General features: G+C 41.1%; 1 protein-coding gene and 1 non-coding gene across 2 annotated transcripts; both read left to right on the forward strand.

Moving 5' to 3' along the window:
- The first annotated feature begins 300 nt into the window (after positions 1–300).
- BMP10 (bone morphogenetic protein 10) lies at positions 301–7,005 on the forward strand. The gene is made up of 2 exons (XM_066372377.1): positions 301–649; positions 4,948–7,005. The coding sequence occupies exons 1-2, from the start codon at positions 316–318 to the stop codon at positions 5,886–5,888; spliced, it is 1,275 nt and encodes a 424-aa protein (XP_066228474.1). The 5' UTR covers positions 301–315; the 3' UTR covers positions 5,889–7,005.
- A 10,236-nt stretch (positions 7,006–17,241) lies between these two features.
- On the forward strand, positions 17,242–17,344 carry LOC136401975 (U6 spliceosomal RNA). The gene has a single exon (XR_010750893.1). It is a non-coding gene; the product is annotated as a U6 spliceosomal RNA (small nuclear RNA).
- Positions 17,345–25,385: the final 8,041 nt, after the last annotated feature.

Consider the following 25,385-nt stretch of genomic DNA (forward strand, 5'->3'; position numbering starts at 1 on the left):
CCAGTGTCAGAATGTGGAAATGTTTACAAAATGCTCATTAAAAGAAAAAGGGATTGCGAGATAGAAACAAAATCTGGTGCACAAGTTTACACTAGAGAGATAAGAAAGGCTAGGCCCCTACAGGGGATTTTGTTATCCAATTACTGCAACCTGACTTTTGGGGGAAGAGGAAGAGTGGTAGGGGGAGGGAGGGAGAGGAAGAGTTTCCAAACTTGTCTCCAGTGACACGAGACTTACACTCCACAAGATAAAACTGCCACTTAGAGCCCAGGAGAGCTAAACCTTCCTGGGTTGGCCTGGGACTGGAGCAGAGACATGGGTCCTCTGGCCCTGCAGCTGTGCGCTCTCTTCTGCCTGGTGGCTCACTATGTCTCTGGCAGCCCCATCATGAGCCTGGAGCAGTCGCCTCTGGAAGAAGATATGCCCCTCTTCGATGATGTCTTCTCAGAACAAGATGGTGTTGACTTTGACACACTGCTGCAGAGCATGAAGGATGAGTTTCTCAAGACGTTGAACCTGTCTGACATCCCAATGCAGGATTCAGCCAAGGTCGACCCACCAGAGTACATGCTGGAACTCTACAACAAATTTGCCACAGACCGCTCTTCCATGCCATCTGCCAATATCATCAGGAGTTTCAAAAATGAAGGTAAGTTTACATTTTATCGATAAATTTTGGCTTGGATGTTTTTTTAAGAAGTACTAAGTAACTTTATAATGCATGGCAATAATAGAGATAATAAGGGTGAATACATCTATATAAGCATGTGTGCACATAGGGACACAAAACAACGCACATTATGGCCTCTTGAGAAAGGTACTCAAGAATATCTTTGAATTCAAAATCATGAAGTGTTCACCATTTTGACATTATAATTGAGTCTTTAAACTTTTTTTATAATTTTAACAAGTAAAGAAAAAAACTACTAATGGCCTACTACTATAGCTTTGTTTGTCATTTTTCAGATAGGCCTTAGTTTTCACTTGGCTTTTGATCAATTACAAAACTTGTCTACTTCTACTTAGAATGAAAATAGACAAAAACCAGAAAGTTGTGATTCGTGTTTCGCTTAAATTTGGGATGAGTTTCCCTTTTGTGACCTTATTTAAAAGATGTTTAAACAGCACAGAAACTTATATTTTAGAGTCTTCCTAAAGCTTTGTTGCATTTGATGTGACATGTGTATCCTTGAAGCACTGTTTATAGTTTCCAGGAAGTGTGAATGAACCAGTTAATGATCCAACTTCTATCTGTGTCTTTATGAAGAGTGATGCCCAAGCTTTAAATATCAGTGAGAAAGTGTGTTTTCTCCTCCCAGATCTTTACTCAGTAATTAAATCTAATTACCTAGCAAGTTAATTCTTTGTTTATTATGGTGTTAGTAGACTAAACAAAATAAAAATTTAACATCTATGATAAAACTGTGGGTCCAAAGAAACTAATTCTTTAATATTCACCAATTATGCTTTTATAGTCATTGACAGGCATGATGTTGGCCAGACCTTCTTTAACAGGAGAAGAGGGGTGTCGAAGAAATAGTTCAGGATTTAGAATTTGAGAGCAGGTTGACTTCATAGTTGTGGATATGAGTTTATAGAAATTCTCTGAATCTCAATTTCATCATCTGTAAATTGAGGGTGATATAATTATATAATATATTGTAGTTGAGCAATTCAAAAGTGGTTCTGAGTAAGAAACACTCTATTTGCTATGAAGTGCTGAACAAACATTAGTTATTCCCTAAATTCTAGGCATTGCAGAAAATGTTGAGTAGGTATTGCTCAGTCCTGGAGATACCATTTGTCTTAAAAATTTAGTTGACAGGCCACAATTTGTGATATTTAGTAAACATATTGGATATGTTATTTAGTAACATTTAGTAGCAGAATGGAAATGGCAAACTGAAATTACAGATTCCTTTGCAGATAGGTCTGGATTGAAAATTATCAGTTTCCTTCCTGGGGGACCCTTTCTCCCAAATGTTTCTGAGTGCTACGCCCGAGGTGCCAGGCTCAGGGTGTGAGTGGAAAAATGCTCACATCCTCCAGGGGAATTGGAGTTTTTCAGTTCTCACTTCTCCTAGAGAGGATTTGGATGACCCGGGCAGGAAGTGAAGTTTGTAGAACTTCTCGTTACTGGAGATGAGCAAGGACAGGAGCGTCTTTCTGTGGACCACTCGGACTCCTGCACCTTTACCCGTCTGCAGGGGGAACTACACAGCTCCCTGGACTTGAATCCTGCACTGGGCTCACCCTGTTGGCTGCTATTGTCCCTCTTGCTGCTCTTTGGGTCTGCTCGGTGCAGTTTCCTAGGAGACAAAGACTGACAAAGCAAAACAAAGCTAATCCCCTAATCCCCCCAAACCTAACTAACCAGGGGGAAACAATTGCCACCTCCAAGGTAGATAAAGCCTGACCTCTATTCCTGTCACTGCTCTGACCTAACCTTGTCATCTGAGGGAAGTCAGATCTCTGCACTGAGGTTCAATTTCTTCTGGTGTGAAATGAACAGAGTAGCCATAACTGCAATGTAGAGACGTTGGACTACATAACTAAACCAGTGTTTGATGAGCACCTGGCACATGAAATTTGGTCAGAACTTTTCCACCTGCTACTTACTATATTGTAAATGCACAGCGAACCTATTTTTAAATAACTTTACTGAAGTATAATTGACATACAATAAACTGCACATATTTATAGTGTATAATTTTATAGGTTTTGTCATATGTAAACAGCCACTGAAACCTTAGCGGCAGTCAAGATAATGAACATTTTCATCACCACCAAAAGTTTACCAGGCTTCTTTCTATGTAATCCTTTCCTTTCACTATAGTGAGCTTTTATTCTGCATTTTTCTCATGGGTCAAGCAACCAGTCTACTCCCTATTTTTAGTCTTCACATGTTCCCTGTCCAAGAGGAGTCATCTCCTCTGTTTTTATAAGGAGGGAAGGGGGCAACCCCAAGCTACTTGATATCATAAGGACATATTTTATACTTATAAATCTGGAAGGTCTGAAGCTTGAATCATCAATTAATCACTGTGTTTAAAATAATGCCTTTAAGAACTTGTGGCAGAATGAAGGCATAGAAAGGAACTAAGCTGTGGCATCTACCAGCATAATGACAATCTAGTTGAGAAAAATTATTCACTAAAAAAAACCCAAGTAAAATATGAGGATGTACATGGCAAAGGTCAAGAAGAGAGAGTAAGTACTCAAGTGGTTCAGAGGAGAGTGAATGTCCAGATAGGAGGTGAGGAAGGAAGGGTCCCACAGGGAGGGGTCACAGCTAGACAGGTGCAGGTGATAGGATAGGCTCCCCAAGGGCTAGGAGAACCTGTCCAAAGACGCAATGTGCAGTAAAGCAAAGGGGTGTTTTGAAAAGTGTGGAGGATATCAGTCAACTTTAAACAAGAGGGTTTACAACTTATTTCATCTTTCAACAAAGATCAATGGAACAACTGCACTGTTTTATGCACTGGAGAGGGTGAGTGAGCGTACTGCCTGGATCAAGAGGTTAAGACCCATTATAGCTAGTTTTGAGAGCTATTCTAGCAAGTGTAAATTCATTCCATTGACCAATATTTCCCACTGGCAGTGTATGAGATGATCTCAGGCCATATCTAGTGGAAGCTTTACTCATATAAAATCATTTTACACATTCATTATTGTGAATTAGAAAAAAACCCCACATACCACTTCAAACCTCTCATTTTATAAATGCTATTGCTTAGAATAAGTCTAAAGGAGGTGGGAAGTATAAACATAATCAGATCAAGTTAAATAAAAACATTAAATTCATGAATTAAGTAGACAGTTGGGAAAAGGCTGCCAAAGATGACAGGGAACCCCTCAATTGGTGGTCCTTAGCCTCTTTGGCGTCATGGAATCCTTTGATTGATAACAGATGCCCTCAGAGATTCCTTTGTTACTTGTACTACCCAGGGCAAGTGGACAGGAGCTTCGGACTCTTATGAAATTCTTAGTAAGTCAACATGGTAATTATGGGAGAGTCTAAGACTAAAGGAAATTTTAAAAATTATTTCATAAATATTCTTGAGTGATTGTATGTGCCAAACTCCATGCAAGGTGCTAAGGGTATAAGAATAAAGCAACTACTCTATTCCCAAGGTTCATTTCCCCGGTTACTCCGTATCAAGAACTGCATACCCAAACCAACTGTTGTTACCCCTTCGGTTTGGGGCTATCTTGTTAACCTTGTCAAACTTTGGAGTCTAGAATAGGGATCAGCAAACTTTTTTCTGTATAGGACCAGACAGATAGTGCCTATTCTAGATTTTTATCAGCCATATTTTTCTCTTGTGACCATTTAACGATGCCATTGTAGTTCAACAGTCATTACAGATGATACAAAAATGATGGATGAGGCCGTGTTCTAATAATGCATTATTTCCAGAAAGTGGTGGTCCATGGGCTGTAGTTTACCAAAGCCTGGTATACATGGACGTCTCCAGGAAGACCAGTACCCAGCCAACTATGTGGGAACCTCCACTCATTACAAATGCTAATATAACAAACCATGAGGCCCTCTTCCCCAAAACCTAGAAAAGAACAACCACCACATGTCTTATTTGCTAGCACTTCACTGGTTAGAAAAATTGGGGACTTGCCCATACAACCTCCAAGTTCCTCCCAGTTCTATAGTTCTGTGGTTGACAAGCAAGGCTGGGTGAGTTTTCTACCATTCATTAGGCTATCATTTCCACTGTAGTCTTGGCAGCTTAACTCAATTTAGCATTCTACCATTGGTCTTTCAGTATTTTCTGTGTCAAAGTATGCTAACACATGTTTGTTTTCATTTATATCCCCTCACTCTCTCTGTATCAAACTTCCTTCACTGACAGGCCCTCTTATGACAGAAATAAGTGTCAGTTTTTCTCTGTGACATACTGCAAATCTCATTGTTTTCTCTTTTTTTTTTAGATCTGTTTTCCCAACCAGCCAGCTTTAATGGGCTCAGAAAATACCCTCTTCTCTTCAATGTGTCCATCCCTCACCACGAAGAGGTCATCATGGCTGAACTCAGGTTGTACACACTTGTACAGAGAGACCGCATGATGTATGATGGAGTGGACCGGAAAATTACCATTTTTGAAGTACTTGAGAGCAGAGACGACAATGAGGGGGAAAGAAACATGCTGGTCTTGGTGTCAGGGGAGATTTATGGAACTAACAGTGAGTGGGAGACTTTTGATGTTACCAGTGCCATCAGACGTTGGCAAAAGTCAGGCTCATCCACTCACCAGCTGGAAGTCCACATTGAGAGCAGACATGATGAAACCGAGGACGCTAGCAGGGGACAACTGGAAATAGACACCAGTGACCGGAATAAACATGTCCCTTTGCTTGTCGTGTTTTCTGATGACCAAAGCAATGAGAAAGAGCGAAAAGAGGAACTGAGTGAAATGATCACCCATGAGCAACTTTTGGAGCTGGACAACCTGGACCTCGATGGTTATTCCAATGGACCTGGAGAAGAGGCTTTGCTGCAGATGAGGTCAAACATAATCTATGACTCCACCGCCCGCATCAGAAGGAATGCCAAAGGAAACTACTGCAAGAGGACCCCTCTCTACATCGACTTCAAGGAGATCGGCTGGGACTCTTGGATCATCGCCCCACCTGGGTATGAAGCCTATGAATGCCGTGGGGTTTGCAACTACCCCCTGGCCGAGCATCTCACCCCCACAAAACATGCGATCATCCAGGCCTTGGTCCACCTCAAGAATTCCCAGAAGGCTTCCAAAGCCTGCTGTGTGCCCACCAAGCTAGATCCCATCTCCATCCTCTATCTAGACAAAGGTGTCGTCACCTACAAGTTTAAGTATGAAGGCATGGCCGTCTCTGAGTGTGGCTGTAGATAGAAGAAGAGTTGTCTCATTTATTTAATAACTGTATATGTGTATATTTTGTGTTCTTATTTAATAAGATTATTTAAAAAGGGTGTACAGATCAAAGAGGCTGACTGCCTTAGGGAAATAGACAGGTTGGTTGGTTATAGGAAAGGCTTATTTTGTTATACAGTCTCATTTCTTCCAATCTGTTTTTCTCTGGCTTGCCATTTCCTGTCTATGCCACCTCTGACAGCAAGTGGCAAGCCCATACTACTTGTCTCCTATGTCAATTTGAAGACAACAACACCGGAGCTGAAATATAGTGTCAAAAGATAGATATTTGTGTATGTGTATGTGTGCATGGGGAGACTTATAGAACTCTCTTGGTTCTATAGAGCTAGAATAGACTCACACATGTGCACAACTCAGTCAAATGTGCATATAGGAAAAGCCAATGATATGTTCTCAGTCACCTCTTCTCTGAGTAAGATTTCTGTCAAGATAATTTGCACCAGGAATTTAACCATCTTAGGAAATACTACATTTCCTAAATACTGTTGGGAATGTCGATGAAACTTTCATTCGTTGTCTCTGCCATTGGTCAGAGAGGCAGGGCCTGGGAAAGGATGTTGTATGTTTAAAGAGAGGGGTTATTTGATGCAGAAATTTAACGGGTTCAGGAGGTAGTGGCATTCAGGTACAACAGGAAGAGTAAACCCCCCGGGACACCAGCGTGCTGGCAGTGCCTGGTCCAGAAAGGAAAACAGTGGGCTTCAGGGGGACACCGGTTTCTGAGATAAGAAAACAGAGCCAATGTTGGCCTTCATAGCTGCTGAGGGTAGAGGAGGTGGGAGGGGGCACCTAGGGGGGAGGGGACAAGGATCTGGATGTTATCCTAGGATGTATCTGTAAAACTATAAGCAGTTCTGGTTGGAGAACTCAATCTTTTGGACAAAATAAAATTATCAAAGAACAAGAGGAGAAAAATCAGAAGGGATCTGTCTGTTGGACTCTTCACTTCTTAATATTCTTGATGTTTTTCCTCAATTCTTAATATTTCTCCCCTTTCTCTGCACCTCTGCTTTGCTTTGTCCACCTTTTCTCTTCTCTCTTTCTTCTCTGCCCTGAGCCTCATGACCCTCTCCCACTCCCGCGTCCCTGTCTCCTCTCGCCTCCGTTGCCCCTGCTGTGATTGGAGGGACACCTGAAAGCTTTTCTTCCAGGATGAATGGAGTTAGTGCTGCTCTAATTTCTAGTTTCCTCCCTGACATTGAATTTGATTTGCTTTTAACAATATTCTTTATGAAATGTTTTGTTCTTGAGGAATACTTAAATATAAGAAAAAGAAAATGAGAATCCAACTGGGTCCATCTAAGTAAATCAATTAATAAATAAACACATGAGCTAATGGCTTGAAAGCTAAGCCTGAATTTTGAAACCAGGTTTGCCCCATGGTAGAAACCCAATAGCCTTTTCTTTCTGCAGTCTTCCCATTTTGGAACTGGCTAGCACTGAGGAGGGCCTGGAAAGGGTTCTGGACAGGAATGGTCCACTGGGTCTGCTCACAGCTGGCCAGTTGAAAGGATGCTGAGACTCTGACTATGGTCCCAGCCTCTCTCCACCCACCATGAGGAATCATGGGCTTTGTGCAGGAAGAGCAGAGTAGTTCTCAAACTGTTCTGACACCTTCAGGCAGACGACACAGATGGTCCCTGCTAGAATCAGGAATGCAACTTCTAGTACTTTGTTCTCCACTCGCCCCTTTCAGTGCTTTCTTAAGAAGTCTGGCACATTTATTTACCCTGAACCATCAGCTTCTCTTTCTCAAAACTCTTGGGGTTATAAACTCATATCACACTAGAAAATAGAGGCAAGCGAAGCTACTTTGAAAAACATTTTGCTCAATTTGGACCTCAGATCTGTATACCCGGATGCATGGAATCTGAGAGCAAACAGAGGGCAGATTCTGGAAATTTGTTGCCCCCAAAATGTGGTATTTTGACCATCAGTGAGTATACAGTGAGTGACCATCTGAGATGGTCATGCAACTCAGAACTATTCATTCAAGAAATAGCTGCCATATACAATGGTGTGTGTGTGTGTGTGTGTGTGTGTGTGTGTGTAACTGGCTTTGGACAGCCACACATGGAGCCCTCATTGGGATGTAGTGCATCCTTTACACCATGGTACACATTGTATACTCATATACTCTACGGTACTTCTCATCCTTTCTAAAGGACTCTGTAATAGACATACAGGAAAACCTCAATTGAACAAGATAGTTCTAGTTAGATAAAAATCAAGCAAAATTTTATGTCTACAATATATAACACAGCAGTGTGCTGGTAAATGCTTCACAGCTGACAGTCTTGGGGTAAATGACCCCTAATTTGTGAATTTCAATGGTGTAAATATTCCCATCACGGCCTATTTCAAGATACCAAAGTGATGTCAACCAGCTTGCAAAGTCCCTGAACTTAGCAGTCGCTGTCAGAAGCCATGCTCACAGGCTCTGGCACACCACGGCTGTTAGCACCCTCTCAGGCCCTCCGCTGACTCCAGGTCCCTGGAGAAGCTTGCTGTGAGCGCTTATAATCACTCTTCTGTTAAAGAGATGTGAACCTTTAGGCTGTCTGCTGTTAGGCTGCACATCTCAGATGCTTCTGCTTTTCCTACCGTCCAGATGCAAACATGCATTTTCCTCATTTTCTTCTTCTTTATGGAAAAATGGTGCGGAAAGCCACATGTTGGTTATTCAGATGTTAGTGGCACTTTTTTATTTCTTTCTTCTCATCAGAGAATGAAAGAACATCAAGCATAAACAGGAGTCTTCCCAGCTCCCTTCAAGCCTCTTGCAGTGCACCTGCATGTCTCCTGCATCACTGCATTAACATGAAGCCTTCATATTGTCAGAACATTAGGAAAGTAGAGCTCACTAATGTCTTCTCCGATCATAGACCTTGGCTACATCCTATGTCAATCGTTTTTTACAGGCTTATGGCTAAATTATCATCATTGAAGCTGATAAACCCAAATGACTCTCCAGGAGAATTGTAACAGAGGCACTTAGGTTGGCTAACAACCTAAATATTCATGTGAAAGTTTCTAGGTGTCCTGCTATTTATTGATGGATATATTTATTTTTGTAATATAGTGTAGAATACCAAATATTTTATTTTTATGTTTGTAATTCCCTCTTGGATAAAATGGTCTTCTGGCTTTTCAGGTAGTGTCTTCCCCAGAGTCTAGCTCCTTTCCAACATTTGGGCCGTATTTTTATTCTTTTTACATCAGAATTTCCTGTTATTTTAGGAAACGTTGCCATGATCTTGCTATCTCTTGTATATTTGTGTCTTGTAGGCATGCTGTGAGCCCCTTGGTATATTTACTGATGTGTAAATTATACAGTTTTAACAGAATGGTATAGTTTTAACTGCAGTGTAGGCATTCCAGAAAATATTTACCCAATAAATTGTCATATTATTCCATGACATGACATTGTCATTTTTCCATCAGAAGCAAATGTTGTCAGGTTGTGAGGGACTCACAGTATTTAACTGGCTCAGTATTTACTTGCTCAGTTTTTAATTGGTGCTTTCCATTCCCAAACTAGGCCCTTCCCCGCTGATTGTATCCATTGCTTTCTCTGGCTCACCAGTTCAAAGACCAAGTTGGAGAAATCCTTTTGTAATTGGACCAATTACTCTATAAATGTAAAAACTATTCATTTAGTGATTCCTAAAGGGCCTAATTCTTTCCCTGTGTATAACTTTTGGTCTGGGAAATTACCGGTCAATACTTTCCCCAGAATTGTTAATAATTATTTTGGTATTCTTTAGAATCTCTATTCTTTAAGTAAAAGATTATTTTCATAGAAAGAAATTTTACATATTACTTCTTACCAGACCCATCAACAGCCCATAAAGCCCAGCAGTGTTGTGACATAACAAGGTACAGTTTGTAACACAGAAGGCACGTTACCTATTTAAGAATTGTGGCTCTTTTCAAAGAGTCTCCATGGGCGACTTGGTGCTTTGCCATCTGGTGAAAAGGAACACTACAGGACTCTGTGCGTTTTCTTGGCCCCAACAAGCACATTTGATTTCACACATTAAATGGAAGGCAAGTAGTTAATGCTGTACAGTAGTCACTTAAAAAATACATCCATAAGTTTATGACTTCATCGGGAAATGTCTGTTGTGGTCAGCATGCTTCTGTCACACGGGAGCACTTGTTCTATGAGTGGCGTGATCGCAGGGAGGACTAATTTCCACAAATATGGGAAATTAGCTAATGCCATGGTCACACCGAGTTGGCTGAAGCACACTAATTTTCTTGTGGAAGACCTGTTTGTCGTCTATGTCCACATGTATGTAGAAATTACTAGGCTAAAAAGAAGATAGGAAGAAATATTTCACACTGTGTTCATAAATGTGTACATTCAGAGCTATCTTGTTAAAATAAAATGGAAAAATTATTTTGATAATTATTTGGAACTTATTTATTTCCTGGAGATAAACTTTATTTTGCCCTCCCTTCCTACCCCCCACCCCCCACTGTTTGCATTTCACAGTATATCCAGACGGAATAACACTTACTGCTGTGGTAGTAGAATAGGACATAAAGAAGCAGTAAGTCGGTTTTAGCTTCTAAGTGGTCTCTCCAGAGAGTGAGATTCTGCTGTTATTTGAGTCTTCCCCTTCACACAACTTTCTGTAAAGCCCGTGGGTGCCAGAGACATACATAGCAAATGAAATAGCCTCCCCTTTGTCAATCACCGAGAATTTCTTCTCTGAGTTTAGAAGGAGGCAGGCTAAAGGACAACTTTGGAGGGAAAATTTCAGGCTAAATTTCACTGAAATGTGATTATTGAATCTCATAGAATCTCAGGTTTAGAAGGCACTTTGCAAAGTTATCTGGCAAGCTCTGCTCCCTCCAGCAGCCCAGCAAAAACACTTTTCATCTTTTCTGCAATAAGAGAAGGGAAGACACAGCCTTCCTAAGGGTACCTATTACATTTTCAGAGAACTTCGCCTCAATTGCATTCAGTTTAACAAATAGTTTAGCTCTTTGTGCACACATGTCACTATAGGAGAGACAAAGTTAAGTAGAAAGTTGTCAGGGAGTTCTCCCTTATATGGAATGAAAGTCTCTCCTGGTGCTCCTCATAAGTCCCCAGTTCATCCATATCTGGTTCACCATGACAGCCCCAGGGTTTGCAATAGCTCTCCTGTCCTTCGGATGTACTGATCCCCAATTCCTGAGATAGTGTGTGTTTGAACACAGAGCCAGATGCACTGAGCAACCTTGGCCAGATGGAAATGCATGGAAAGCCTGCACTGACAGTAGACCTGCCCCCTGAGTGTGGAATAGGCCTGGTGGACAGAGACCCTGCTGCCTGTTTTGGAAAGAAATTCATTCTTATGGCAGAATGTGGAAATTGAAGGACATGGAGTCCAGGTGGACTAAAATTCTTTCCATGAGACAATCATCTTGCTCCTCTTTTGGGGGGAAATCCTCTGAAGTCCTGGCCTGACAGGTTATATCTGGCAAGTGCGTCAGCAGGGAGCGCAGCCCGTGTCCCTCGCTATCAGGACAACTGATAAGGACGAGACAAGCATTCTGGTCATGAAGGAAAGGGAACTGAGAACCCAAGTTAAGGCTTAGGCCAGGACAGGACTAAACAAGCTCGAAAATCCATTCTTAGTCTTAATGTTGAATTCTTTAGCAACTCATTCATTCCCTTCTGTAAATAATTCCATTTATGGATGTCTCTCTCAGCAGGATGCGCGGGTAAGTTCTTCCCAGGCAGTCTAACCAGAGCTGAGTCGCACAGAACCAGCTACCTTTGTTCTAGTAGTTTCATGTCTACTGATACAGCCTAGGATTGCACTGGGCAGACATGAATTATTTTGTGAAGGAGGGAGGAAAATTATTTTCAAAGCTCAGATTATAACATTTAATAATATGCCACAGTTTCTAATAGGGCTCCTCATGTGAATTGATCTTTGTGGTGTGGCAGGAAAATAATGCCATGAGACCGGTCACATGTGACTCCGGTCACATGGATGAGAGCACACTTTTACGCAGAAGTGACTATTTGTAAAGAAGGGGCCTATTTGGAGAAGGTGAGAGCTTGTTAACTTGGATGGTTATAAATGGATTATGTGATTATCTTCAACTCACTCTCCCAAACTGTCAGTTTACAAGAACCAGTTCCTGCCCTTTCTTAACCTTCCTTAGACTGTTAGCACAGATCCACAGCGCTCATCTTGTCCTGAAAAGAGACTCCAGAAACACATGGACACCCTGGTCCATTTTTACTCTTAAATCTGATTCTAAGAATCTTATCAAAAATTTAGGCCACTTGGGTCAAATTGACATTCTTTGATGGAAGGCGTGAAGCACCATTGTTAAATCAGGGTTTGGCAAAAAATTTTCACTCAGAGAACACAGGGCCAACATTTTTGCACAATATGAGAATGGTGTTGGAAAACCCAGCTTCTGCCTAAAATGCATAACATGACCTGACCAATTACAAGGATATAGCAGATAAACGCATCTGAAGAACATTCTGCAAAGTAACCAGACTGCACTCTTTAAAAGTGTCAGGAAAGGCAAAGAAAGATTGAGGAACTGTTGTAAATTTCAAAAGACTAAAGAGACAGGACAACTAAATGCAACATGTGACCCTGGCTTGGATCCTAGATCCCCTCAAAAATGGGCAAAAAAAAGACATTATCTTTTTGTTAAGTTCACCGCTGCTCAGCTGGTAATGTCCAACTCTATCAATTGTACACTCTCAGGTGACCTTCATTTTTAAAAATCTTCTGCATGGAAATTGTTCTTTCTTGGAAGCCGTGAGAAGTTGTGTGAGAAGAGTAACAGGGCTTTTGCCTAATGCAAAGTCTGAGCAGCAAGCAGGCAACATTAAAAGAAAGACCTCTGTACAGTAGGCCAACTCAATGGAAGAAACAGACAAAAAAGAGAGAGGGGAAACTTCACCAGTGTGGCAAACCCGATGTCAATATATGAACTGCAGCAAAAAGTCCTCCTGAAATAACCAAGCTCAGCACCACGTTCCCTAAAAATAAGCGTGCTTTACAAGCAACAAACCATCTGTTTCAAGTGTTTAGAAAACGGCTTTCCAATCACTGGTAATTTAAACTTCCTTATACCCCAGTTCAATGTTTGATAAGGAAAGAGTGCTAACAGGATGAGAACTGAGTTACTATATTAAGAAGCCCAGCCAGAACAAAAACCAGCATCCTAAAGTTATTTTGTTTATGCTCCAAACCCTTCTGTTTTAATTAACATAATATTTACATGAGACCAGTTCTTTTGCTGCAACTCTTACATATTTTCTTCTTTGTTGTTGTTTTTTTGCTTTTTTTTTTTAAGTTCCTACAAAACACAATTGTGGCTATGCGTGAATGAGATGCGCACAGTGAAATCACACCACAGTACCCTCGCTCCCAAAGGGCCACGACCACCGGCTGTGGAATCAGGAATCAGGTTGCCAGGTGAAATATAGGATGTCCAGTTAAATCTCAATCTAAGAACAAAAATGACTGGTTAGTTTAGTATAAGTATGTCTCAAATATTGCATGGGATATAGTTATGCTAAAAACAAGTTTGTTGTTTATCTGAAATTCAAATTTAATTGGGTGCCCTGTGTTTTTATTTGCTAAATCTGGAATCCTTAGGCATCTATGGCTCAGAAGGTGACATGAATAGAAAAAGCCAGAGAAAAATGAAATATTTATGTCCTCCATTCCCAAAAGAGCTATTCAGAAGACCATAAGGCCAACAGGACTCACCGTTTAAGAACATTGATATGTGAAGTTGAAATCCACTTGACCGCAGTACCTGCTGATATTAAAACAGTGGCAATACCTAACACACCATTCTCCCCATTTCCCTGGACCTCTTACCTTCAAAAACTATTTTTCATGTTGACTTTGCCTAGTTTAGATTTTGTTATATTCATAAAAAGTGAAATTACTGGAGAAAACAGATATGCATATTTAGAATATATCATTCGAGAGATACTAGCAAGTTACTCTCCAAAATGTTTACCAAGCGATGCTGCATCAGCTGGTACAAGAGGGCTGATTCTATAAAGTTTCCAATGCTCAATATTACTGCTTTCCCTAGTGAAAGCTCACATGGTTATAATGTGTCTCCTAAAAAAGGTATGTTGAAGTCCTAACCCTTAACACCTCAGAGTGTGACTTTACTTGGAAATAAGGTCTTCAAAGAGGTCATCAGGTTAAAATGAGGTCACTAGGGTGGGCTCTAACTCAGTATGACTGATGTCCTTATGAAAAGAGCAAATTTGGATACAGACTGGCATGAGCAGAGACAGAACACCATGTGAAAATGAAGAAAGAGGTCAGAGAGCTGCCTCTCCAAACCAAGGCACTACAGAGATTGTCAGCAAACCACCAGACATCAGGGGAGAGACTGGGACCAGATCCTTCTTCCCAGGCTTCAGAAGGAACCAACCCTGTTGACACCCGGATCTCAGACTTCTAGTTCCCAGATCTGTGAGACAGTACCTTTCTGTTGCTCAAGCCATGCACTGTGTGGTACTTGTTACAGCAGCCCAGGAAACGAATGCAGACGCTAAGCACAATAAATTTAAATGTATTTCTTTAATGACCGGTGAGTTTGTCTATATTTTTATATATTTCTTGACTAATTCTCTTTATTTCATCAAAAGACTTTCCCTGTCTTTAACTTATTACTTATGTTCTTCAAAGGATTTTTTGGAATTCTGCATTGTGTACAATTAATGCTTTGTTATGTGCTTTCAATAGTTTTCCTCATTCTTCTTTTAACTTTTCAAAAAAGTCATATTTTTATTTAGTCAAATCTGTCAGTCTTTTTTTACTTTGTGGCTTCTTGGTTTTGTGCATCGTGCTTAGAAATGGTGTCTCGGCCCTGGCCAGTTGGCTCAGTGGTAGAGCGTCGGCCTGGCGTGCAGGGGGTCCCGGGTTTGATTCCCGGCCAGGGCACACAGGAGAAGCGCCCATCTGCTTCTCTGCCCCTCCCCCTCTCTTTCCTCTCTGTCTGTCTCTTCCCCTCCCGCAGCAAGGCTCCATTGGAGCAGAGATGGCCCGGGCGCTGGGGATGGCTCCTTGGCCTCTGCCCCAGGAGCTAGAGTGGCTCTGGTCGCAATAGAGCGACGCCCCAGAGGGGCAGAGCATTGCCCCCTGGTGGGCAGAGCGTCGCCCCTGGTGGGCGTGCTGGGTGGATCCCGGTCGGGTGCATGCGGGAGTCTGACTATCTCTCCTCGTTTTCAGCTTCGGAAAAAATACAAAAAAAAAAAAAAAAAAGAAATGGTGTCTCCATCTCAAAATTATTAAAATACTTTGCCGGCACTATTCAGCCTATCTTAATAGAAGGAATAGAAAAGTTTTTCCTGATTAGGGCCATCATAAGGCAAATCACACTGGGCCTGACAAAAAATTTTAAACTTCACTTTTTTGGGTAAGTTCTCCAAAAACTTCCAATTTTACCACCGCTTCTCAACCTGCAATTGCTATGACCTGAGTGCCAGTTGCTTACTCCTTCTGCAATGCCCAGAGAACCAAGGGGTCAGCCACCAGGTTCTCTGGCACTAACGGTCCTTCACGTCTTATGCAGTCTTGTTGGATGGTGCTCCTGTTGTCTGTCACCGTGTAGCACACCATCCCTGAAAGCTGCTTGCAACAACAATAATACAGTGGTTTCTGGGGCTTCGTCGATCTTGAAGCCTTTCTCACTCACACATGAGGCACAGGGTAACTGGACATTATTTTTATTTAAATGTATTTCTTATTTTAATGGGTTGAACTGGACTTTTCATATAGTAGCAGAAGGTTGACAAAGTGTGTTTCCCAAGAGCAACAGTGAGGAGGAAGGCGTATTATCTTTTACTATCTAGCCTTGAAAGACATGCAGCCATATTCTGTTTGGTAAGAGTGAGTCACTAAAACCAGCTTATAATCAACAGGATGGGAATTAGACCCCAATTTCTGAAAGAGGGGTCTGCTGATGAATTTTCGGGCATCTTTTAGAACTCCCATAGATAGTAATCAAGAATTCTCTAAGCCGACTCTCTCTTCTGTGCACAGCCCATACCTGGTCCATGAGAAACACAGGTATTCCATGCCCCGCCTAACACTGAGAGAGCAAGCCCATCTCTGCTCAACAGTGGCTTCTCTTCTTTGCTCCTCCACCAGATTCAGTCACCAGCTCATTTCTCAAACTTGGATTTCTTGAATGGGGATTAGACTTGAGTCCTTGATGCCCCTCTTTGCATGTATCAAGAAGCACATATCAAGTTCTCTGAGGGGCAAACTTTGAAGCAACTCTTACTAAACTTAAACTGAAGAGCAAGCCTTCTTCCTTCTCCTCTTAATTCCAGCGATAAGGGCCTGTCCAAGTAAATGAAGATACAGTCAAAATGAATTACAAGTAACCAAAATCAAGTTTTGAAGAATATTTGTAGGCATGGAAAATATTTCCTTAATAGGAAAAAAAATTTTTTTCTTAAATTAAGTCAAATCATGGTAGGTTTTTAAAACTCAAGATAGCTAATCTATCAAGAGACTTTCTGTTGGTATAGTTCGTATAATCTCCTTCCTATTCTTTTTGTTTATTAGATTTTAAATCTCTATTATGAATTCTCACTCTGTGGGCAAAGGAATAAAAAAAATTAAGTATCTTAACCAAAAACATATAACCAGTCAGTGGAAGAATTAATCACAAGACTTAGGTAGCACAACTTCTTGTATCAGGGTTAAACCTCATGCATCCAGAATGCTTTTAGTGAAGTTAGATTCTAAGATTTGCTGCAGTGCTTGTTTTAATGATCAGAAAAAATAATCCAGATCTTACTAGACTATATTTTGTTATTTTCTAAGCATTCATGAATATGTTTTAACAAAAGCCAATTTTTAACAAAGGGATATGACTGAAGGATATCATTTAGTACATCAGGATCTACTAACGCGGTTGAACGCCATTGACTGGAGGAGCTGCAAAGTGAGAAGCGAAGTGCTTTTGAGACAACCCAGGACATGGTGTTGAAAAGCTACGTGTGGAGTTGAGTAAAGGTTGAAGGCAGTGTGGATTCACAAGGCAAGTACAGTAACCAAGTCCCATGATCCATCACCTTTAGGTTTGTTGTTTTTTCACTATGACAACTGCTTATCTTTGTTAGATGCTTTTGGATCCACAGCTGACACCAGAGGAAGTGACTTTTCTTTACTGGCTTGACAAACAAGAACTGAATATAAAAATTCAGCAACACAACAAGAGATTTCCGCATGAAGGATGTTAGGGATTTTATTTTAACTGCTTTTTTTATAATCACACAAGTGACGTCAAAGAGACATTTTGTCAACACATATACTAAAATTGGAACAAAACAGAGATAATTAGCTTAGCCCCTGCACAGGGATGACACCCAAATTCATGAAGTAGTCCATATTTCTGTAACAACAAGAAGAGATACCACATGGAGAATACTTAGTACTCTGAGCTCTGAAATCACTAATAAAATGCATTTAATCAATCACCTAAAGATAATTTGAGCCCATTAGAGCTAAAACTAGTTCTATTACTTGCACAACATTTAAAATCAATAATAGAAAGATCAAACTATTGGCCTCTAGCTCTTGTACTCAGACAAATCGGACCAACCTGAAGTCTCAGTGCCAGATTGCAGACTGTGGCATGCCACGCTGAGCCTGTGTGGTCATCTCATCCACTGGGACAGCCCTAGTTCTGTCTTCTTCTTAGACTATCAGAGGGTCCCACTGTTCTTTTCGATAGTCTAGACGAGGCCAGAGAAGTAACATTAAAAGGCGAGGTGGTCCTCTGACTGTGGACCAACAGAGGGCTTAGGCTCTGGTTGTTGGCTGCAGCAGCTGTGCGTTTCCAGACAATTGTGGCCATGGTAGAGTTTAGGCCCACGTGTATCAGATGTTTCAATGTTTAAAATAAACTAGTTGTCTGGAATTTAAAAAATTTTTAATCTTTTCATCTAATTCCAGAAAGTGTCTATATTCTGGAAAGTACAAATATGCCTACCTGTGAACCGCTTTGCCCTCTTAAAAACTACTAAAGATCCCAAGAGCTTATGTTTATATGGGTCATATCTGTTTATACTTACCATATTATAAACTTAAACTGAAAAATAATAAAATATATATTAATTCATTTAAAAGTTAAACTCATTGTGCATTAATATAAATAACACATTTTTGTGAATAATAAATATGTTTCCCAAAACAAAATTTACATCATGAGAAAATTGGAATTACTTTACAATTCTGCAAATTTCTCCGTGTCTGACTTAATAGAAGGCAGCTGGACTCTTCCTGTCTGCTTCTGCATTCAACCCACTGCCGTGTGTTGTTTTGGTTGAAGTAGATGAAGAAAATGTGACTTTCAAATTTGTAGTTGAAAGGGAAGGCTTTATTATTTTTTTTGAAGAGAGAGAGAAGCATCAACTCATTGTTTCACTTAGTTATGCACCCATTGACTGCTTCTCATATGTGTTCTGACCAAGGCTTGAATCAGCAACCTCTGGGCCAAGCAGTGACTCTGGGATCAAACCCATGACCTCGGCACTCCAGGACGATGCTCTATTTACTGCATTACTGGCCAGGTCAGGGGAGACATATTTTCATAGCTTGTTCAGATAATTGTAGATATTTTCTAATGCTACACTAAAACTCAAAGAGTGATTATTTTTTAAATGTTAGGATGCAAGGAGAAATTTTAAATCAGATCAATGAATTCTTTGTGATTGATTACATTAAAATCTATACATATTTATCTTCTTGTACTTTTAAAGAATTTTTTTACCCAGGAATAATTCTATAACATCATGCATTTGTTATTTGAAAAATATCTGTTCACATATCTTTAAAATGTTGACACATTTTATTATACAGTATCATAACCTACTACATAGCCACTGGAAAACCCCACTGTACACACTGTGAGAGAGTGGGAGTTAGAAAAGCAAATAATGTCTTAGTATTATTAGGAAAACAGCTGTGACTTCTATGGACCCTCTAGTGTAGCAAAAAAAAAAAGCCCTTCCCTAGAAATGTATGGATCTGAATTCTACCTCAGACCATGCTACTAAGTAGCTCAGTGACCTTAAGAAGGTTTCCTCACCTTTCTGTGCTGCAGTTTCTCAACTGTAAAATGGAAGTTTAGAACTCAAGTCAGAGTTTATTAGTGGGAAAACCACTGGCATTCAAGGCAGAAAATTTTGTTGTTATGAGGGACTGTCTGTCATACTCTAGGATACTTAACATCCCTGACTCTTCCATTGAATATGATGAGTGCCACACTCCGCCCTCAGTCACCGTAGACAGTTTCAGATCAATCACACCTAGAACCCCAAGAGAACCCTTTGGATGGTGATAAGGCCTCTAGTCTAGGCCTATTGGCTTAAATAAACTTTAAGTTTTCTTTCACTTTTGAAACCAATTCTATTAAGATCATTTAACATATTTAAATTTTATTTTGATATACATGTGTACACACCTATTTAGGTGTTGTAGACATAAATATATTATATTTAACTTGGACAAATGGTTGTGACTACTTCTTCAGTCTAGTGACATGGCAGGTAACAAAATGAGAAGAGCTCGAGTAGGGGCAGGAAGGGGAAAATGGAAACAGAAATTTTACATCCTTTTAGCCATGTTATTTACAAACTCAGGGTTATTGAAATTGCTCACAGTGAACAGCGCTGTGCACACTCACCTGCGCAGCTGACCAGAGGTATGGGAAGGAAGGGCGATGTTTTCCCTAGTCTCCCAAGCTTACAGACAGCCATGCGATCATCCCTCAGCCAGCTCCGCTTTCTTCCTGCTCCTGCGGGGCCAATGTGGCAGAGTGGCTAAAAGCACCTACCTTATAGGCTCTTGTGAGGATTAAAAATGTTAATGCACACAAAGTGCCTGGAATAATGAGTGCCAACGGGCAAGGAAGTAATAAATGTCCGTTTGATACTGAGGGAAGGCAGGAAGCCTTGCTCCCTTCCACTGATATTTTGTTCAACTTTCCCTGTTAATTTCTTCATTCTTTTCCCCTAAGGCTGAACATAAAGCTGACTTTATTATACTTTTATGTGTACACGTGGGATGCCGGTTATAACAGGAGAAAGTGCATTCTTGTAACCTTGCATGGCTTCAGCACAGAGCTCTCAGGAATCCCTTCTGATGTCCGTCCTAAGTGAAGGCAAAGGAAAGCCCAGTGGAGCTGGCACGCCTCTGATTTTTGGGAGGCTTGGAACGCACATTTTTAAATGAGGCTGATCTGAAACTGTCTTTGTTAGCAATGAACTTCTCACAGATACAGGCCAAAATTGCAATGAGCACTGAGAAGACGACTCCATATTTTAAAGAGATGACTCTGGACCGGACTTACTCATAGAAGCAACTGAAAAGGTTTGGAGTTGACTCCTAGGAGTGTTTCCTTTTCTAAATTTGGCAGTTCGCGCAAAGGCTATATCTATCTTCTTCCTTCTCCTCCTCCAGAAAGAAAAAGAATGATTTCGATTTGTGCATTCTGTTCTTTGCAGAACCTCCCCCTAGGCTCCAGAGAAGTCTCACTTTCCCATCACCAAAGAAAAGAAATTTGTGGCAGACAAGAAAGCAAAGTTACTTGCTTCTAAGGTTAATTGTGTACCTATTTGCAACTTGGCTTCTATCTGATTAATGAAGTTTTGAGAGAAGAATTCTGAAAGATGTGTATATATATATATATATTTTTTTTTTCTTTTTTTGTATTTTTCTGAAGCTGGAAACGGGGAGAGACAGTCAGACAGACTCCTGCATGCGCCCGACCGGGATCAACCCGGCACGCCCACCAGGGGCGACACTCTGCCCACCAGGGGGCGATGCTCTGCCCCTCCGGGGCGTCGCTCTGCCGGGACCAGAGCCACTCTAGCGCCTGGGGCAGAGGCCAAGGAGCCATCCCCAGCGCCCGGGCCATCTTTGCTCCAATGAAGCCTTGGCTGCGGGAGGGGAAGAGAGAGACAAGAGAGGAAGGAGGGGGGGTGGAGAAGCAAATGGGCGCTTCTCCTATGTGCCCTGGCCGGGAATTGAACCCGGGTCCCCCGCACGCCAGGCCGACGCTCTACCGCTGAGCCAACCGGCCAGGGCTATATTTTTTTATTGATTGATTTTTCTTTCTTAGAGAGAGAGAGAGAAAGGGAGAGAGAAATATCGATCTGTTGTCCCACTTATTTGTGTATTCATTGGTTGACTAATGTATGTGCCCTAACCCAACTCCAACCAATGAGCTACCCACCCAAGGCCCAGATGTGCATATTTCATCAGCCTTTTAGAGAGAAAGGGAAGGTGACCTCATGGTAAAGCTTCTGTGTGTTTATATATCTCCAAACAGACATTCTAGTGAAGCTTCTGGGTCTGTGTTTCTTATTTCTATGTTCAAGCGGCCTGGAAACTTAGCCACTCCTTCCTGAAGCTTCTACCAATGACTAATTTAAGTACTTGATGAGGAATTGGAAAGATAATTTTAAGGTCTCTTTCAACTCTGTAAATGTTTAAATGTACATATCTGTAGAGCTGGCAATGGCTTCGAATTCATCCAGTTCAACCCTCTTATTTTCAACATGGAAGCTAAAGCCAGAGAGGCTAAGTGAACTTCCTAAATCAGAAATTTCTTTCATAGCAAGAATGAGTTGAGAAACATAACACTTTCAATTATTTATTCCATGGTCCTTGAAATTGAGCTCCCCTGGAGATGTGTAGCTATGTGTACAAAGTACACAAAAGTGACAGGGTACAACTTGGGACATCTTTTGAGAATTTCAAATTTACCCTAAGGTCAATACTTTTTTTCATTAAGTGTGAGGAGGGGAGTCAGAGAGACAGACTCCTGCATGTGCACTGGATCCACCCAGCAAGCTCCCTACCAGGTAGTGATGATCTGCCCATCTGGGACTGTTGCTCAGCAACCAAGTTATTTTTAGCACCTGAGGTAGAGGCTCCATGGAGTCATACTCAGCACCCAGGGCTGATGTGCTCAAACCAATCAAGTTATGACTGTGGGAGGGGAAGTAAGAGAGAGAGAAAGAGAGAAAGAAGGGGAAGAAGGAGGGGTTGAAAAGCAGATGGTCACTTCTATGACCTGGGACTTCAAACCTGGGACATCCACATGCTGGGCCAATACTTTACCACTGAGACAACCAGCTAGGGCCCTTAAGACCAATACTTAAAATGATTTTTGTATCATCTGCACTGCAGTTTATATCACATGTATCATGTTCTCCAGCTCTCAGAACAGTGTCTGACATAGTAAGTAATCAATAAATATTTGTTGGATGAATAAATAAATAAATGTTAAAAAATGAAAAAACCTATAATTACCTAAAATTGTAACTAATCATGACAGATTATTAAAATGTATCATTATCATCATCATTATGATATTATTAAGAGAATGGGAGTTATATAAAACCAGCCTGCTTTTGAATACTGTAGTTACCACTCATCCTCTTTGGGCTGTTTTTCTTCTGTGGAACAATCTTCATCAAAAGATTGCTGGGAGGACTAGGTGTGCGTCTGTTAAAATATTAATAAATAAAAACTTAGGGCCTGGCTAATGGTTAAGTATTCAATAAACAGTAATATGCTCAACAAGTAGGCTCAGTGGTAGAACCATCTATTCTGTGAAGCAAAACAGAAATCCAGTGATGTTTTTCTGCCAAGGGTGTTTTTTGTTCATTTTGAATTACTCTGTAGGCAAAGCAATGAGGCACAGAATTGTGATCCTGAGTCTGTCAATCAAATTTTAATTAAGCCAGTGGTTCCTAAACCTTCTTAGTTCATGGCCCTTAGTTTCTAAGTGGTCCATGGTGTCCTTGGTCCAAAAAGAATACCTAATGACACTGTTTACTTACTAGTTAAATCTAAATGACTTAGTAAGCATTTACGTCTTAATAAGTTAGTAGCTATTTGAAAAAACTACATATACATCAAAATAAAAGCAATATTAGTTTTTGTTTCATTTTAAACAACATAAAAGGAGCTCTCAAAGGAAAGTGATAGTGTAAGCTTTTTTCCAATTTCGTACACAATAAAGCATGAACTTTATTAAAAATATTGATAATTATAATCACAAATGGGATGTGTGCTTTGTTGGGCACTGCACGATTTATCCAAGCTGGGAACCCCCTGGGTCACTGCCACTCCCCTTTTCTACTCCATGATGATTTTTGTGTGATGCTTGCATTTTTATCACAGCAGCAACCAAACGCCCAACTTCAATAGCTTTTGATGTCACTGAAAGGAGTGCAGTTAATTGTATGCTGAAGCTGTGATTACCTTGAACTGGTAGTCTGACCTGGATCCCTTCGATGTTGAGAACTGCTGTGTTTTCCCTTGAAAATGTAGAATATTGTGGTGGCCTTGCAAGTGGGCAATAGCTCCCAGAGAAGGGTGCCTTGGCACACAGTTTGTGAACCATGAGAGTCAGCAATGACTGTGTGCCAGGAACTCAGCTTTGCATGGGACCTGATGGATGAACGCATTCCGTGCCCCATGCGTCTTACAGGATAGTGGTTGCAACCAATATTAATCAGATCATATCACCAAAGCATGCATTATTACAAACTGTGATTGGTGTAATAAAGTCAAACTGGCCTGCTGCCAGGGGCCCCTGTTCTCAGGCTGGAGAGAACACTCTATTCCCACTCGGTCCTCTGCAGGGGTTTCCTTTGGCAGCTTCCATTGTACTCAGCACCATCCTTCTTAAAACAATAACTTGAATAAAGAAGAAAACCAGTATGCCCCAAACTGAGGCATTAAAAATAGTCATAATGAAATGCATCTGGATGGGGCCAAAGATGCCCATACCTACCTCAGTACCATCTTGGTACCCCTAGTTCTCAGGGACAATATTCAGAGGGGGCTCTCCAAGAAAGACCACTTTACTTCAATAAGGTTTTTGCGACAAACCCTAGAGGTTAGGTCAGGGTGAATGTCTGGGGCTTTTAGACTGGATGCCTTTTGTTCAGATCCTGGGCAAGCTGAAGCTTACAACCTGGAAGCAGGCTGGTCTCCTGGGCCTCTGCTCTGGGCCTTCCCCCTCATCTACGGATCCTGGATTTTTAACACTCACAATGTGTAAAATATTGGAGATGTCAGGCAAGGCCCCAGGCCTCTCTTTGCCGCCAGCTGTGCCGAGTAATGAGACTCTCAGAACATTGTGGTGGAAAGTTATGACCTCAGTCTCTCATCTCCTAGTCCAGTGATTTTCAACCTTTTTCATCTCATGGCACATATAAACTAATTACTAAAACTCTACGACACACCTAAAAATATAGTCTTCGCCACCCTGACAAAATATATATAGGCATAATTTTTATTAATTTATAAAAAACCTCACATAATAATAGTTATTACCTACCCTTTTTGCTCCAAAGTGACTTATATGTATATAAGGACTTCTCAATCCAAGAATTAACCAGTCAGATGCAACCTTATTATGCTTATATGACCAATAAAATACAATGCTATTATATGACCTATATATTTATGGTTCAAGACAAGGCATTCACATTGGATGCCTATTGTTGTGTTGGCTGTTGTCATTTTTTTATTTGACAATGTAAGGGAAAAGAGGTCAGTGCCTGTGACTAAATAGTCAGGTATTGCATGTTATAAAATTCTTATGACACATGAATTGGAAATTACTGCCCTAGTCCAAGCATGCCCCACCCTTACACACACACACACACACACACACACACACACACACACACACACACCAAAAATACCCTTACCTTATGAGCTGGGGTTAATGGAGAGGCATGAACCTAGAGCTCCCACTAGTGGCAGGAGTGAACCACCACCATTTCTCGACTTTCCATTTGTTTCTTCCCTTACTCTTGTTGGATTTAACAACCAGGACCATGGTTTACACGAAGCATTCAAAAATGTCATCTTTACCTTTATGGGGACATTTCTCCAAACACTGGCAGTTCTCTATGGACCTACAGAAAACAATGATGTCTTTTCATTGTTGAATCTCAAAGCTTCAGTTGCTAGGAGGGAGGAATAAAGTTACCTCATTCTTCCCACCACTGACCTCCACCACTCCCTTGTTCCTTTTTCTGAGGACTGTTCAGAATCAAGAGATGTGAATTTTACAAACACACACACACACACACACACACACACACACACACACACACACACACACACACGATTAGGTTAATCTTGCCTTCTACTAGCTGGGGGATAGATAGGGCTGTCGGGGAGCCTGGAATGAGTGGCTTAGACAAGTTCTACATCGGAGCTAAAAAAAAATCCTCTCCTCCCCTCCTTCCCTTGATGAAGCTTCTCCCCTGTCTGCTTTCCTCACTGTCAGCTTGGTGAGACGAGGGGCACCCTGCATAGAGGAACCAAGTTCACATCCAGCCCAGGTACAAAGGTGCCCTGTCCAGCCACGAGGCCCAGCACAGGTCACTGAGGGAGTAAA

Source organism: Saccopteryx leptura, chromosome 3 (genome assembly GCF_036850995.1).
Source record: "Saccopteryx leptura isolate mSacLep1 chromosome 3, mSacLep1_pri_phased_curated, whole genome shotgun sequence".
Classification (NCBI taxonomy): Eukaryota; Metazoa; Chordata; class Mammalia; order Chiroptera; family Emballonuridae; genus Saccopteryx; species Saccopteryx leptura.